This window comes from Chenopodium album, chromosome 26, assembly GCF_948465745.1.
Source record: "Chenopodium album chromosome 26, dcCheAlbu1.1, whole genome shotgun sequence".
Classification (NCBI taxonomy): Eukaryota; Viridiplantae; Streptophyta; class Magnoliopsida; order Caryophyllales; family Amaranthaceae; genus Chenopodium; species Chenopodium album.
The window spans coordinates 4,612,232-4,629,333 of NC_137859.1; the positions used below are offsets into that span (position 1 = coordinate 4,612,232).

The following is a 17,102-nucleotide window of genomic DNA, read 5'->3' on the forward strand; positions in this document are numbered from 1 at the left end:
TGATTTACCCCAAAACCTCCTTGGCATACTTACACTCCTTCAAAGCATGGATCGTAGACTCAAATCCTCTCATACAACGCTGACACTCCGGGTCATAACCTTTGATTCTAGTCTGAATGGAGCACCTAGTTGGCAGGGCGTTTTGACATGCCCTCTAAGCAAAAATTTTTATCCGAGGTAAGACATTAAGACTCCAGATTTTCTTCCAACTCGAACAGGGGTTGGTGGAAGTAATCTCCTCATTATGACACTCATCATTGAACAAAACCCAATACGCCGACTTCACAGTATACTCACCTACCTTTCTTCTCAAATTCATCAAATAGCATCACTTGGCAACCTCTGACTAAGTGGGATACTCTGTATCATATCCACCTCGAAAGGAAGAAAAACTTGGGACAACAAATCCAACTTCCAGCAGCCTCTATTCGAGTCAATCAGTTCACTCACTCGCATATCCTCATTGAAGTTACCACGAGGTGAGAGAACGAGAAGAGATTGAGTTCCAGGAACCCATTGGTCTAACCACACCCTAATATTTTCCCCATTCCCCACTCTCCATCTCATACCCCTTCTAATCACCCAACGAGCCTCCGCAATCCCCCTCCAAGTATAGCTAGGATTACTACCAATAGGCTTCCATAAAGGAAGAAAATTAAATGGGAAATAACGAGCCTTGATTACTCTCTCCAATAAGCTGCCCGGATTCTTAAGCAACCTCCAACATTGTTTACCAAGCCCAATTAAACAATTTATAATCTCAGAACCCTAAGACACCCTCGCTCTTTCGCTTGCATAATTTCTTCCACGATAACCAGTGAATCTTTCTCTCGCCTTGTTTTTGACCCCACCAAAACTGAGTTACAAGTGATCTCAACTCATCACAAAAAGCCGATGGAAATTTAAAAACACGTACTCATTGCGTAGGTAGGGAGAGATTGGAAATTTAAAAGCCGATGACCTTTTTAGACCTCCCTATCAACTAATTTTTCAAATATAATATAAATAAATTACACTATCTTAAATTTAATATATTTATACATTATACATAAATACATTAGATATACTCAGTATTATTAATCATATGATCATAAAAAATATTTACGGTACATTTTCACTTTTGTATTTATATATATTCAAATTATAAAATGTATTTTTGTCTGAATTATTTTTGTTTTATAAGTCATCAAGAAAGTGTATTTATATTCTTTCAATAAAAAAAAGAAAGAAAAAAGAAAGTGTATTTATATAGTTTTTAATGATTTACATCAAATTATTTTATATTGTAGAATTCAAAAACAACTTCAAATGTTTTAAAAAAGTTATGTTATGAATATGCATAAAATTATTTTACCTTTTTTTTCGAGATAATATAAACAACCACATATATAAATCCATAATTACGTACCATAAACAAGTTAAAAATCACCGTATTTATGGATCTTAGTTAAAGTTAATTTCCTTAAAACAAATTGTTTATCAAAATTTTGAATTTTCACAAACCAAATCCATTATTGATCGCTTATACCTACAGTTTCAACTACATCATCTGTAAAGTTAGATGAAAATCAAATAATCAAATTAAACAAAAACGACTGCACATTTGAATAACATATATGCTCAATTAATAATCTATACCCAACTACAATAGGTATCACAATAATTACTACTGCACATTAAATATTATTATCTTGAATGCAACATATATAGAAAATTTATTATGCATATAAAATGAGTTATATATGCAGTTTTATAAAAATTGTAACCCAATTGCGATCAAGAAATTACATGAAATCGCTAAGAAATATAAAATATTTTATTTGATGAAATTAAATGGATTTTTTTTTTTGTTCTGAAGAGGCTTAAGGTTATTGTTTGTAAGGCTAAAATCACACATTAAAACCCTTGTAATTTGTCACACACGAGAGTTGGAAATTTTTTTCTCTTCAACCCAAAAAAAAAGGGTTAAAGGTTTAATAGTATGACTTAATTATTATTCATCAATAGATAAAGTATTTTACCATAAACATAAATCCTAAATCAATATTCGCTAAATACTATCTTAGTATTATTCTCCTAATAATATCAATATGCAAGAAAAATATATCTTTCTGGTATTGATTATATCTCGTATCTTTAAAAAACACATAACTCTAGGCTATATATCTCCTTAGGAAATTCAAACCAATTAGTCTTTGCAACTCCCTATATAAAATTTTCTCTAAGTGCCTAGTGAACATATTAAAAGCCTATAACGTCAAGCATAATAGGTGAATTTCAGAATAATTTTGTAATAGGAGCGTGGGAAGGCAAATGGTTGATAACTGTTTCGTATGTCATGAACTTCTTCATGGATCAAGAGATAGAAGAGGGGTAACAATATGGTAGTAATCCTTGAAGGACATGTGTCACATTTACTGAACTGAACTTATCGGAGCTGAACTGAACTGAAATGAGCTGAAATGAATATTTTATGAGAAAAAAAAATTAGGGGCTTAAATGAACTGAACTAACTTAACTGATTGAAGCGGAACTGAACTGAACTGATTGGAGCTGAACTGAACTGAAATTAAGCTGCAGTGAACAGGCTCGAAGTTACAAAATTTTTTTGTTAATTCATGAACTTCTAACTTTTATTGCAGTTAGAATCAAAATTCTTTTGTTACTCAATTTATAGTTGAATTATGAAATCAATGATTGTTGTCTGTTTAATTATAAAATCAATGAATACATTACTAAACATGAAAACCTCAACATTGTGATTAGAAAATAATAGAGCTTGTACTAACATATCTATCGCTAGCAATTAAAATTAGCTTAGTACGTATACAAGTGCGTGTAGATGATAGACTAAGCAAAAAAAATGCCGTACGTTTAAGTCTAATTGAATTTGATTAAGTAGGCTTTCGGTCCGAAAGCAATAGTGAAAATCGTAACCAAACAAAAAAAAAAGTAAAGGATCGGATAAGTACAAATCCAAAAGGAGATACGATGCTTTTGTCTAACTCAATAACAATCATATAATGGCAATCCAACTGTCTCCCTTGATCATTATTCATTACTCATAATTAACCAATGCCACTCTTTTACAATCTTTTCCATGATCTTTGAATTCCGATTTTATGGGAGAATTTTTACGAAAAATAAACAATAATTGTGATAATAATAATGTTTTTTTTTTTTTTTTTTTTTTTTTTGGACATAAGAGCTAGGAACTATAAACTAATACTGAAAAAACAACAACTGCCTACGTCGAGTACACCCAGCTAACCAGTGAGCTGGCGAAACCCAAGCTCGAGGAACTTTCCGAATTTGACACACCAACAGGGAACGAACAACGTCTCGCAAGTCTTGAATGAGCCACCAAACCGAAATGTCTAAAGACCGTCGAGACGAGAGAAAAGAAAGGACAACAGCACAATCCGTATGAATCCGGATCTTCAAGAAACCCTTGCGCACTGCAAACTGAATCTCCCATAAACAGGCATGTAACTCAGAATGTAAAGCAGAACTCGCCATAAAAGTCCGACTCCCACCCTCCAGGACCTCCGACGAGCAAAGGTCACGGATAACCCAACCTGCCCCTGCTCTATAAGAAGAACTATCCCAAGCCCCATCCACAATCAAGCAAACTGTTGGGGAAATATATTATGTTTGTATATATGCGAAGGACGTAATGAAGAAATAGAAGATCCCAAGATGGATTTAGGTAGGAATTGAAGATAATGGCTTATGTATGTTAGAGGGATGTTGCTTTATGCCTTTATCGATCAATAGTAAAGTATTTTATCGATCTGTATTATGAATATTGTATCTTGTTTTTAACTTTGATTAAATAGAATTGATAATAAAATTTGAATTTATGGTACATAGTATATATGAGAATAAAGTTAGTCTTTTATACTCATAGTTATTTATTATATTATTATTCATACTCAAAATAAGTAAATAAATAGTAAAGCAATATTAGGAAGACGGGCAAGACATTCTTTGTGTATTGTAAGACCCTGTTCTTTTGAGCTGATATGGTCTCCTTTGCTCTGTTAAAATCTGCTATGCATCTGCTGTGTTGAGTATTACGGAGTAATAATTTGCTTACACCTACTCTATTTTGTTGGCACCTGTTTTACTTTGCTGAAATCTACGCTGCTTTGCTTAGAAATTCAATAGAATAGGACCTAAGTTTGTAATACAAGTATGTGTGAATTTGCATTACCAAAATCTAATGGCCGGTCAAGATCATCACGCGCCTTTTTTCCCTTTGCAATATTTCCCTTGCTACCTTTTTTATTGGCTTTCCGTCATATCATCTCATCATATTCATGAGATTTTAGTGGCCTGGCTTTTCTTTTTTCTAACATGTTTTATTTTTAAACTATTGCGTGGGTGTTTAATCATTAAGAAAATGTATGTGTGCTGAGCTTATTTTGGCATAACCATAACTATTATTGCTAATTTAATCAATAAATTAAAGCTTATTAATCTCTTTCACCAACTCTCTAATTTTGTCGTAATCCATATCACTCATAGGAAAAAAAAAAAGCCAAACGGACCCTTAAAAATCGATGATAATTGTTGAAAAACTTATAATTACTGGCATGCAAGGATTGAACCCGGGTGCATAGGGCCAAATAATGGGTGACCTACCATTTAATATTGGCATGCAATGGAAAAATATATCAATGGGCTTATATAGTTTGGTTTGTCCAAAAAAGGCATGATATTCACACCTCAAGGGAAGGCAGCTCATTATAGTCTCACCATTTATGTTAGTAATATATGTAGTGTCTAGTGTGGTATGCCTAATGCTTACTTTGAATAATGATGGCGGACCCTTATTTCATTCATTCCTTTTCCTAGCTACTACTCCATGAGTATAAAAATACAAGTAGCTTTTATAAAGCTGCTGATTTATTATAATTACTCTTGACACTTCTCACTCTAGCTAGTGTCTAACTAGTATAGTTATTGCATTCATACTCGACCGTGTCTTTTAATGCTTCTATCTGAAGTTATGTGAATATTATTGGATCAATTTGCTGCGAATAGGAAACATAAGGGATGGGGGGGGGGGATAGAAATAACTAACAAAAGACCATTTGATATGTAGCTATTGGTAAATAGATAGACATGATTCTAGTACTATAGTAAAGTATATGATTATATGAACATTAAGCCAAGAGCAAATGCATATGATTAGCCAATAAGCCTAGATAATGTTGATCAGTTGATGTGTGCATGGTTTTGATATATATTACTGTATGTCTGTATATGGTTTTAGCCTTTACTCAAAGGTTTATGTAGAGGAAGCTATCACAACAATGTATATACGTAGGGCCTGTTCTCTTCAGCTTAAGTTCATCAGTTCAGTTCAATTCAGTTTAGTTTAGTTCCTAATTCCCTCCTCTCATAAAACATTCAGTTTAGTTCAGTTCAGCTCAGTTTAGTAAATCAGAATAGGCTCGTAGTTCCTAATTCCCTCCTCTCAAAATATGTTCTGTTTTTTCATACTTACATTTGAGACAATTCAGACAAATTATGCATGTATATATAATTGTAAAAATAAGTATATTAAGTGTGAGTTTTTAATAAATTTATCTGATTAGTATTAGTTAGATTAAGGGCATGTTCTCATTTACTGAATTGAACTGAGCTGAATTGAACTGAAATGAATATTTTATAAGAGAAGGAAATTAAAAGCTAAATTGAACTGAACTAAATTTCAACGTATGAGAACATGCCCTAATATCTTGTTGCTTTAACATTAATTAGTCTAGTAAAACATTTTCTTTGAGGGACGAGTATTTTTTAGCTGAATTGTCACCTCGGGCAGTACTTGATCTGAGGCGAGTTCAAGATTCACGCAAACAATACAAAAACAAATTCATATTTATAAATTACTCCATTTTTCATTTTCTTTAAGGACGAAACATGAAAATGTACTCAATATACTATTGCAATTGGAGAAATAGGAATCTTTTTTACCCGTTTCCCCACAAAACACACTATTATTACAGCAGATAAAAAACAAGAAAGAGGTAAATATAATTAAAGGAAATACTATATTGTACCAACCCACAAAAAAGCAGCACAAACTCATGTGTCTCCAACTATGGCTCCATCTTTTTATGCCGTAGTCCCCCCTTCCCTCTCCCAAATTTGATTTTTAATTTTTTTTTTTTTAAATCGTTTTTTATATGAGAAAAACATTCCCTATTTAAATAATAACCCGTATATAATAAGCATGAAATCACTAAATGATGCATATATATAAGCCGTCTTCCGGTGTAATCAAGAAAATAACAATATAAACCAACGGTGGAGACTGGAGAAGAGATGGGATGCCCGACGCCATCTTTATCCGGCAAGGGAAAAGCTCAATGTACTACTTATGTATTAGACTAGAATCTCGTATATATTAAAATTATCAACTCAGATCAAACAACGTTTACTAATAGGGCAATCGGTCAAGTATTGCTTGTCTTTTCACTATTATTAGTAATATAGGTTGTATGATAAGTATTTTAGTTTTTATGTTTAAGCTTAATCTTGTCTTTTCACTGTATTATATGCAGAATTCTAAGCTCTATATCACTATCCATCCTTATGATGATAGTGATCCTAGTTTTAGTTCTAGTATCAGCTGTCAGCTGCTGTTTCTCTCCTCTGCTTCTAGTCATTCATTTTGGGTTGTTTTCCTTAATGACTGTGCAGAGGTAGGCTTTTGTTGTAAACAACTCTTTGAGGCTATAAGCCTGTAATATATATTTGCTTCGTGTTGTGTTAAAAAAAAAGGTCAAGTATTGCTTGGTACTTAAATACATCGTGACATCGTGTACATATACAATTAGTCAATTACACATATAAGTGCATGTATATACACCTACATAGCAACCTAACCCTTTTGCCCTTATTCCAAAAATAATAATAAATAATTAACTGTAAATGTGTAATGGACTAATGGTTGTTGATAGTGTAATTGATAATTAGGGAATATAGGGTATTAGAGTAGGACATGAATATTCAATAAAACACAGCCACCTAAGAAAGGGTTTGATGATTATCTAAGGGAATGTTGCTGTTTGTAAAACAATAATAATAATTGAAGATAAAAGTGAACCAACAATGACTGTCATGTCAGCAAGTTTTGGTCGTACCAACAAATTTAATTTTTATTTATTGAGCAGTGAAAAAAGAATAATGGAACAACTGCCCAGGATATGAGTTCTTCGAATACACCTTATTTTATTTGGAATTTTTTGTTCTTTTTAACATATCTTATTCCGCCCTTGAATTTTGGTATAGCGCATGCAAACTTAATCTTTTATCTATTATGTTTATGGTTAGGGCTAATCATGTTTTTCTCTAGCCTACAATGATAAACATCCAAAAGATTAAGTAAGGCCCATTTCATCATTCTATGCAAATTGATTACAAGTTCTTAGATGATGGTATAAACTCTAGTTATAACAATGAATTACTTATGCTTAAAACAAATAGAAGTTGATATGAAAAAAAAGTAGTAACAAAATACTTTTAACATTTTATTGTTGAAGCCATTGATAATATTTGTTTTAAGGTGTGTTAGCTAGAGAGATTTAATGTGATTTGCAAGGCAATGAAAGCTTGTTTAAGATGTACACTAATTTCTCCGTCATCCAATTGATATGAAGGCTGTCGATAACGAGTATAAAGCTTGATAATAACAATGGCGAAGGTACAAATTAGCTTTATTAGACACTAACAAATAGTTGTACACGAATCATCTCCAGCTTGATCATTATTATGTGTAATCTCCATATAATGGATCTATTGGCTCAAAAATAGAAAAATAATGGTGTAACAACATAGTTATTGAATAACTCAATACACCCATGCATATATCTTTAATTATTTATAAATATTTGACTTCATAATTTTTGATAAATCAATAGAAGTTATAGAACTTACCAAAAATCATAATACAAGTGTTATGAAATAAACATTATTGCCCATCTTTAAGTTACATACAAGCAAGCATTTATCCAAATTCTCCTACGTAAGTTAAGGACAATAAATCAAATAATACTTAAAATAATTTAGCATATTTATCTCAACATTACTGCCTATTCTAAGAAATGTTTGATATGTACATGTTCATAATCTATATAATAATACCATAAAAAGAAAAAAGAAATCCTAAGACTATACTGAAAACTACCCCCTCCGTCCCAAAAAGAACGATCCATTTGGCCAAAACCTTGTCCCAAAAAGAATGACCCATTTGCATTAAAACATTCACTAATTTGCTACAATATTTGTGCAAAATTAGCTTCCCCATATAAAAATTTGATTTTCCATGTTATTTTATTACTTTCTCTCTCTATCTTTTTACAAATCCTATATAAATTTATCTTTCCAATATACTTTTACTTCTTTTTACTTAAATTCCTTAATACCCGCGTAATCAACCCAAATAGGTCGTTCTTTTTGGGACGGAGTGAGTACTGCATAACAATAACCCTGTGATTAACAAAATACTCCGTACAAATAAGGTAATTAGGAACAAATTAGGAATTACGGATACAAAATGATGAGATCATAGTGGGACACGCGTCCCCTAATAAGCACACTTAAGATTTGGCCTTTGTCCCGACACTCTCACATGCCTCTTTCATTCTCTCTCTTCCAAAAAGCTGCTACTTCACTTCCCACCATCGGAGTAAAATTGTAATTAACCCCATTTGACGAGGGCATTTCTGTCCTATTCTCACGTCATCTCTTTCGACAGCAATACCCCGTCCTATCCCCATACGACAAAATTCACGGAATGTCATTTCTGTAATTTCTCCCTTCTTTCCTGCCCCTTTTTCTTTTCTCTTTATTCTTCCGCCATTCCTTTTCATTACTCATTACTCCTCTTCTGCTTACTTCACTCTCTCTTTCACTCTCAACATCTCAATCATACTATTACTAACTAACATTCTACCTCACCGGAATACCACTTTTCTCGCCGTTAAACCGCCTTTTAAACCCTAATTTCCCGGTAATGGAGGTCATTGTGTTTGATTACGAGCTTAAAGCTAGTGGTATAGTCTAGATTTTCTCACTCTACGTGTCAAAATACGTCTCAAACCACTGTTGTTGTTGTGGTGGTGGTGGTGGTTGTTTGAGGGGTGGTTCCGGTGTAGATTTCTCTCTCCTGCGTGTCAAAATCTCAATCGTAGGATGGATATGAGAAGCATGATCGTTGAAAACTTGGATCCATTGAGGAAAAGGTGTGGGGGATTGAGGACTAAACAAGCGGGGAGAGGTTCGTGCCGCGGAAGTTAGGGTTCGTTTCATCGCTAAAATTCGTCAAAAAATTAATTATAATAAAAAAAAAAAGCGAAACAAAAATGTACTACGATCTGTATTCATTTCTTTTTCTCTTGTTTGATTTCTCTCAGTAAGAAATCTACAGTACTACGTTTTGTTTTTTGTTTCTGGAAAAAAAAGGTTATTATTGGTGTTAAAACGCATCGTTTTATTGAGATTGAAAACGATGGGTTACTTGTTGAAAGAAGCACTTAAGGCACTTTGTGGCGTTAATGAGTGGTCCTATGCTGTTTTCTGGAAAATCGGTTGTCAAAATCCTAAGTAAGTTTGTTCTCACTTTTATTTTTTTTTTCAATTTTTATGGCGCCAAAATAATATATACATTTTCATTGCACTTGATTTTTCATGCTAATTAGTTAGTGTTGTTTGTTTATTGAATTGAAGTGTAGTTTTTCGTTTGATTTGTTTGCTGAAAAAAAAAAAGTTGTAAGAAAATGAAGTATGAATGGTTATGTTTGGTTTATTAGGGTCAAAAGAAGGCAATGTGCTGAAATTAGTAATTGAATGTCAGTCTTTGTACTTTTTCCTTAGCTTTGGGGATTTGGTTTGATTCTTTGAGTTTTCAGATTGATTTTGATTCTTTGTTTTTGGACTTTCTTATATTCTTGGTTTTTCTTTATTGTCTTTCAAATCTTATACTAGTGACTGTTATACTTCTATGTCTGTTATCAGTTTTTAATTTTGCGATTTGAACTTTATATTAACCGTTGTTATATTAGACATGTTAATTTTGAAAACTGACCGGAAACTATTTTTTCCAGCATCCAACATACAACGATCACGAACAAGCCCTATGATTTTAATTTAGGTTTATTGTGACTACTGCTACTCTAGTAGCTTTCGGTTTCTTCATCTGTATTTATGTTCCTCCTGCCTTGTCAATGTTGCTAATACGTTGCAAATAATAATATTGGTGTTTGGGTGGTTAATTTAATTGGCAACTATTCTGCTACGATAATGAAAATTATGAATTGACAGGCTACTGATTTGGGAAGAGAGCTATTATGGATCATCTCCCAGTGTGCCCTCCAACCCAAGTATGAGTAACCAGGAAATAAATTTGCAGAAACTGGAAGGCTTTAATAATGAGACACAACTGGGTGACAAAGTTCATTTGCTTATGGATAGGATGATGATGTCTAACCATGTTAATGTGGTTGGAGAAGGGTATGCCCTGCTTGTTATTTTTTGCTTTTATTGGCCTAATTATCTACTACAGTATGACAAATGCGAGCACGACATTTTGTCAAGTTAAAAGAAGAAAACCTTTGTTTTATTTCCCACCTTTTGTTCAAGCATATACTGTATCTTTATTTTTTTTTGATATAATATCTACTGTATCTTTGTTTTGGCTTCTTTAAATTTTTCCTGACTAAAGTTAATTTTATCCATGGATTCTCTAGATTGGTTGGCCGGGCTGCGTTTACAGGGAATCATCAATGGATTGTCTCTGGAATGTACAATGAAATTGCTCACCCAGCTGAGGTACATAGGAGATATCACATTTTCCCCCTTCTTCCCATGATTAAATTTACATCTTACTCATCTAAAAGTTGGGTGCTTGGCTTTTCCTCCACAAAATAAAATGTTGGCTTCTTGTTTCTAGTTCTCTTAATGGTGTCCCACATAGGTCGTAGTGTACATTTGTGTAAGAAGCTCACTAACTTTTGTGTTTATGCGCTTGAGGAAACATCAGTAATTTTATAAGGAGACATTCCCAGCTTTAACTTGAGAAGTTGAATATCTATATTACTCATCTAGTGAAAGTTGATTGCTTCCTGAGTATGCGCTTATGATAGAGTGTGTTGCTTTAAAAAAAGCTTAAAAATGACGTGTTTATGTTCTTTATTAAATAACATTCCCTTTTTAGTAATAGTGTGCATATATGAGATATGGTTGAGTTTTTAATATCTAACTCGATTTTTCTTGTTATCTTCAGGTTCTTAATGAGGTTCATCTCCAATTTTCTGCTGGCATGAAAGTAAGGCTCAAACTTCAACAGTGTTTTATTTCTATTATCCCTGCTGTTACTGCTTTTAGCCTTTTATCATGCTGTTGTTACTCAGATGTATATCTATATTGCAGACAATTGCGGTCATTCCGGTGATTCCACATGGAGTAGTTCAGCTTGGTTCATCATTAACTGTAAGTTTACATCATCTTTTTGGATGAAGAAAATGTAACTGTTCTTTGTAAGTGCTCTCTTTTTAGATCATGGTCGATATTTCCAACATATTATTCACTATGTTGTGTATTTCTCATGGAAAACACATCACTCAAAGGCACTTAGCAGCATAATTTTATTATTGGCTTGATCTTCACAGAAAGATTGGAGATGTATTGAGTCATGTTATGCGTTCTGAATGCCAGAGGTTCACTAAGTCTGGAGTCTCTATCAAAGACTATTTATATCATTCACTCTTCCTATGTATAAACTAAGTGTTAGCAATAAGTTGCTTATGTAAGATGTAGTGTCGTCTTCCCCAATTTGCTGAAGTAATTCAAGAGCTTTGCCTTGTTTTGTTGAAATGCTCGTGTTTGATTCTGAAACCAAAGCCCCTGCTGTTTTTTTACTGCAGGTTTGTGAAACAATTAGTTTAAACATTGAAAGGCATTAAAAGCTATGAAGGAGAAAGCTGGGTTACTTACTTACTTGGCAAGTTGTGGGCCCAGGCAAGTAACCTAGGCCACAGCTCACCTTTCAATCTAGGAAGTTGGATCTATAGTGTATAGTTTGTTCTTTCCATCACTTGCCTTTCAGGAATTATATCTGCAAGAGCCTTTTTTTTTTTTTTTTTTTTTTTTTTTTTTTTTTTTTTTTTTTTGGGTTTCATAGATGTTCCAATAGATTCAGATAATCAGATCCTGATACAACTTACAGAATCTGAGCATGCACGTTGCTTTTATACCCCAGATAATCAGAATAGATGTTCCAATAGATTCAGATATTCAGGATGAGTCTAATCTTGTCATCCTCATATAATGATGTGTCAGATGATTTTATGCCCCAGATGCCTTATCAGATGTTTCCCTACTAATTATGTTAGCATAATGCACTCTGAACTGGATATAACCCACTTATCTCTCAATGCACTAATCTACACTTGCACCTACCTTTTTACATAAATTCATGCGACACCTTCTCTTGAAATTATGCTAAATGTTCCTTGATGAGATGTTTTAGTTTCAATATTAATTTAAATGCCATGTAATCTCGAAAAGCCAAGTTCAATAGGATATATGCTGGATCGTCTTCAATTTAGTGGTTGAAAAAAACTTGAATTTACTGTGTCCTCGTCATTTTGTTTGTATACTAGACTACTAGTTGCCCCTTTCTTGATGAATAATGTATTGTTCCACATTGATGTACCTTTGCTTCAGATAATGGAGAATGTTGGATTTGTGCATGATGTGAGGAGTTTTCTTCTTCAATTGGGATGTATTCCTAGTGCGTTTATCTCTGATAACTATTTTGCTAAAGATGCTGCATCCATGTTGGGGCTGCCAGTTGCTGATGCAACAGCTAACTCCATCAATCTACACGGACAACCAACACAGATAACCTCTCATGATATAGCTGCTGGAGGTTTCAATTTGCAGAGAAACTCATCTGAGATTCACGGGCTTGTCAATCAATCATCCAATTGTCTTCTTACTCAGTTCCAAGATAACCTGCAAGTTAGTGGTTCAATATTTACGATGCCTAACCCGATTCAAGATTCATGCAAGGCCAAAGGAGTTCATGATGCAGCAATGGTCACTCCTGTTGTACATTCCAATGTCCTTCCAGTATCAAACAGAAGCACTCAAGGAGTGGTAATGCCTTCGAAGTCCGATTTAGCAATGAATCAGTCTTCTTCCAATAACTCAGGGTTAGGGATCAGTTGTCCTCAATCAACTGCCAATTGTTGGCATCCCACATCGTCAAAGCAGTTGATTGTCTCACATGAAGGTTCAGTAAAAGGGAAATATAACACTTCAACATCTGTGTTTAACCCTAGTGAACGCCATCATGCAGCTTTAAATCCGAGTGATGCCCGTTTGTTAGCAAAAAACAAATTGGATGTTGATATTGATGGTGGCCATTCGTTTCAAACATCACCTTGTGCCAATGTGGTTGTTCAGGACACTGATTCTTCTATCGAGGATGTGGCTAATTTGTTAAAGTCCGATAATTCAAGTACCCCTTGTACGTTAACAGGTGTTCTTAATCACGGAAATTACACCAAAGATAGTGCTCTTACAGCTATATATATCCATGGGAAACCAAGTGACCGTTGTGAAGTCATGGAAACTCATCCTAGAAAACAAGTGCATCAATCTGGTGGTTTAACTCGTGATAATATTTGTATTGGAAATTATGTACAACCATCAAATAACTCTGTGCTTGAGGATATTTTTCTTCAGTCATCAGCAGGAGATGACTTATTTGATGTACTAGGAGTGGATCTTAAAAACAAACTGTTGAATGGTAACACTATTAATCTTTCTAACAGCTTCTGTGCAATTTCAGAAAATCAAACAAAGGATTTGCCAAAATCTGTAAACCAGCACAATTTGGGATCTGAGGTGTATTCAGATTATGAAGGAATCTCTGAAAGTGTTGTTTTCTCTTCATCTGGTTCCGATCACCTTTTGGATGCTGTGATATCTGGTGCTGGCCCTGTTACCAAGCAGATCTCAGATGATGATGCTTCCTGCAAGACTACTGTATCAAAGATCAGTAGTTCCTCTGTCCCTAGTACCCCTCACAACAATCCTAATCTATCTGGGCTGTTTAATATGTCTGATAGGATGCAGGGCCAGCTATTTGGGCTTACTAAGCCTGTAAGTAGATTAGTTGAACCAGTAGGCAATTCTGTAAGGTCTGCAAGTGGTAAAAATGATGATGGAAGCTGTACATATGGATCGCAAATTAGCTCCTGGATTGAACAAGGGCCTAGTACTAGTGTTTCTACTGCAAATTCAAAGAAGTCTGATGGAGGAAAATCGAATCGAAAAAGACTTAAACCTGGGGAGAATCCTAGACCAAGGCCTAAGGATCGGCAGATGATCCAAGATCGTGTAAAGGAACTACGTGAGATAGTGCCAAATGGAGCTAAGGTATTTTTTTTTCCTTTTCTGTTAATTGTCCTCTTAAAGTTATACAGTTATGAAGTAAGTCATTGACACCATTTTATTTCTATGTTGTGCAGTGTAGTATAGATGCATTGCTGGAACGTACAATTAAGCACATGCTTTTTCTGCATAGTGTCACTAAGCATGCTGACAAACTAAAACAAACAGTGGAGTCCAAGGTAGAGATGATCATTCTTGCATTACTTCTGGTTTTAGAATCAGTCACAATTCACATTTGAATTCAGCATAGCCATTGTAATAAGTAGTTAGTGCTAGTTTTAGATTTAATTCTAAAGCACAGAATGTTAGAGATGCAAAGTGTTCTAGTCCTTTGTTTATGATCTTGCAGATTGCTAAAAAGGAAGGTGGAATGCCTTTAAAGGATGAATTTCAAAGCAGTGCAACCTGGGCCTTTGAGCTTGGTTCCCAATCTCTGGTTTGCCCAATAGTGGTTGAAGATTTAAATCTGCCCCGACAATTGCTTATAGAGGTAATATTTTGTTTTTTAGAAGAGACATGTGGTGATTCTTATTCCTTTGGAGCTGGATCTAGCAATCATGCAATGAATATGTGTTTTTTCTCAGATGCTTTGTGAAGAAAGGGGTTTTTTCTTGGAGATAGCCGATATTATTAGAGGACTGGGGCTGACCATTTTAAAGGGTATAATGGAAGCTTGGAATGATAAAATATGGGCACACTTTGCTGTTGAGGTAATTCTTAAGCACATAGACCTTCTCTAGGGCACTTGATTTCACATGGTAATGCAAGGGTCATATACCAGAGAAAATGACAATCATCTTCATTTATGTGGTTACATGTTTGCTTGTAGGCAAACAGGGATGTCACAAGGATGGAAGTATTTATCTCACTAGTCCATGTACTGGAACAAACTCTGAAAGGCAGCGCAAGTTCAGTTCACGGCACTAATGATGATAATATGGCAATTCTTCCTGTGTCCATTCCCGCTCCGATAGTTTGCGGTGAGCCATCTATGTAGTCTTTTGAAAGTGAATGTGTTGCGGAGCCATGTATGAAGTAGTCTTTCAAGAGGGGGTATGTTGCGGTGAGCCATCTATATGAAGTAGTCTTTTGAGAATGGATATGTTGAGAGCAAGACGTCTAAGTTGCTATGACCGACAAATCCAATGTCCTTGCGTGGGGAGGGGTAGAAAGTACATATAGAGGATTTTAATTTGGGTTGTGTAGGTAGTAGTCTTTGACCTCTGAATATGTATGACATCTCTATATAGGGTATTTCCTATGGACGTTGGCTTCCTTGGTATTCTTGGTGTTTCTAATTTGGGTTTAAGTAGATATAGATATAGATGTGAAGGGAGAGATTAACTATTTGGAGGTATATTATAAGGGGTAAAGTGCGATAATTGTATAGAATTACACAAAAGGTTGGGTTGGAAAGGGGGTTATATAAACTAAGGTTTGAAGATTAGTATGTCTATTAAGTTGACTTCAACCATGTGTACTTGGATAGTTTTAAGATCTAAAGTTCCAGTAAATTTTATGTATGGTCTTGTGGAGTACTATTGTCCAAATGCAATTCTGAAGAATATGTATTTTTGGTTTTTTGCAAGGAATTTTTTTATATGCTTTCGTCTTTTTATTGCGTATGATCAATTAAGAAAATTGATACATGCGGATCTAAGAGCCGCATAAAAAGCTTAGACAACTATTGATAACATTAATTGATATCTAATTTCGTTATGAATTTCTATATCAGTTAACATAGGTGGTAAGTAACTATTTCATGTAACCCCTGGACATAAATACTTAGTACACTACATTCTATCAATTTGGTCAGCAGTTGACTTTATAAGCTCAATTGACATCTTTCTTCGTACCAAACATTGAATTAGCAAATTCGCGATGAATTACTCCAATTTATGATTATGACTTTATGAGGTAACCAAATCAACCATCTCAGTTCAGAATTTTCGTGAAATTTCTAACGAACTTAATGACTTTGGGACACCCTGGAATGCTACCCTACAATCCCATGAGTTTTTGACACACTCTGTTGTAACCTTCTAAAGTGATTGGTTTCGTGCATAGTCTTCTGTTTTGGATAATTTTAGACTTTTTCGGATTTGAAAAAAAAGGATTGGGATGATTTCCATGGATGCTATGACATCCTAGAAATACATTTATGTGGTTGAAACTGTTTATTTTGCCTTCAAACCACCACTTTCGTTGGTTTACAACTTATACGCCCTTCACAATATGAACGACTACTAGTACAATCTTGAGAGTTTTGATACCACCTTTGAAGCCTCCTAAAGTGATTAATTTCGTGCATAGCCAACATTTTTGGATAATTTTCAACTTTTTGAATTCGAAAGAAAAAGAGTCCATGTGATTAAGTTGATTACAACATACACCTTGGAAGTACATTTGAGTGTTTAAAAGTGTCATCTATTTTGTCTTTAAACCAACAATTTAGTTGGTTACCGCTTAAACCGCCTTTCGTAATTTTAGACTTGTGAATGTGATGCTTTGGCTTGAGTGCTTGACCTTATGATGCATTGGTTTATTTTGGCCATAAGGGAAGCCAAAATGATACCCTCAATTGCTAGAAATAAATGTTTCTAACAGTAAAAAAATAAGGCGTTTTT

General features: G+C 34.3%; 1 protein-coding gene across 2 annotated transcripts; it reads left to right on the forward strand.

Moving 5' to 3' along the window:
- The first annotated feature begins 8,688 nt into the window (after positions 1–8,688).
- On the forward strand, positions 8,689–16,061 carry LOC145616468 (transcription factor LHW-like). Of its 2 annotated transcripts, none has more exons than XM_081671193.1 (10): positions 8,689–9,618; positions 10,336–10,524; positions 10,761–10,842; positions 11,297–11,338; positions 11,443–11,502; positions 12,739–14,460; positions 14,553–14,654; positions 14,825–14,965; positions 15,060–15,185; positions 15,305–16,061. In XM_081671193.1, exons 1-10 carry the CDS (start codon positions 9,524–9,526, stop codon positions 15,470–15,472), a joined length of 2,727 nt encoding a protein of 908 aa, XP_081527319.1. In that variant the 5' UTR covers positions 8,689–9,523; the 3' UTR covers positions 15,473–16,061. The 2 variants fall into 2 exon arrangements, with proteins under 2 accessions (XP_081527319.1, XP_081527320.1); XM_081671194.1 differs by lacking the exon at positions 8,689–9,618 and adding an exon at positions 10,132–10,165.
- The last annotated feature ends 1,041 nt before the right edge of the window (positions 16,062–17,102 follow it).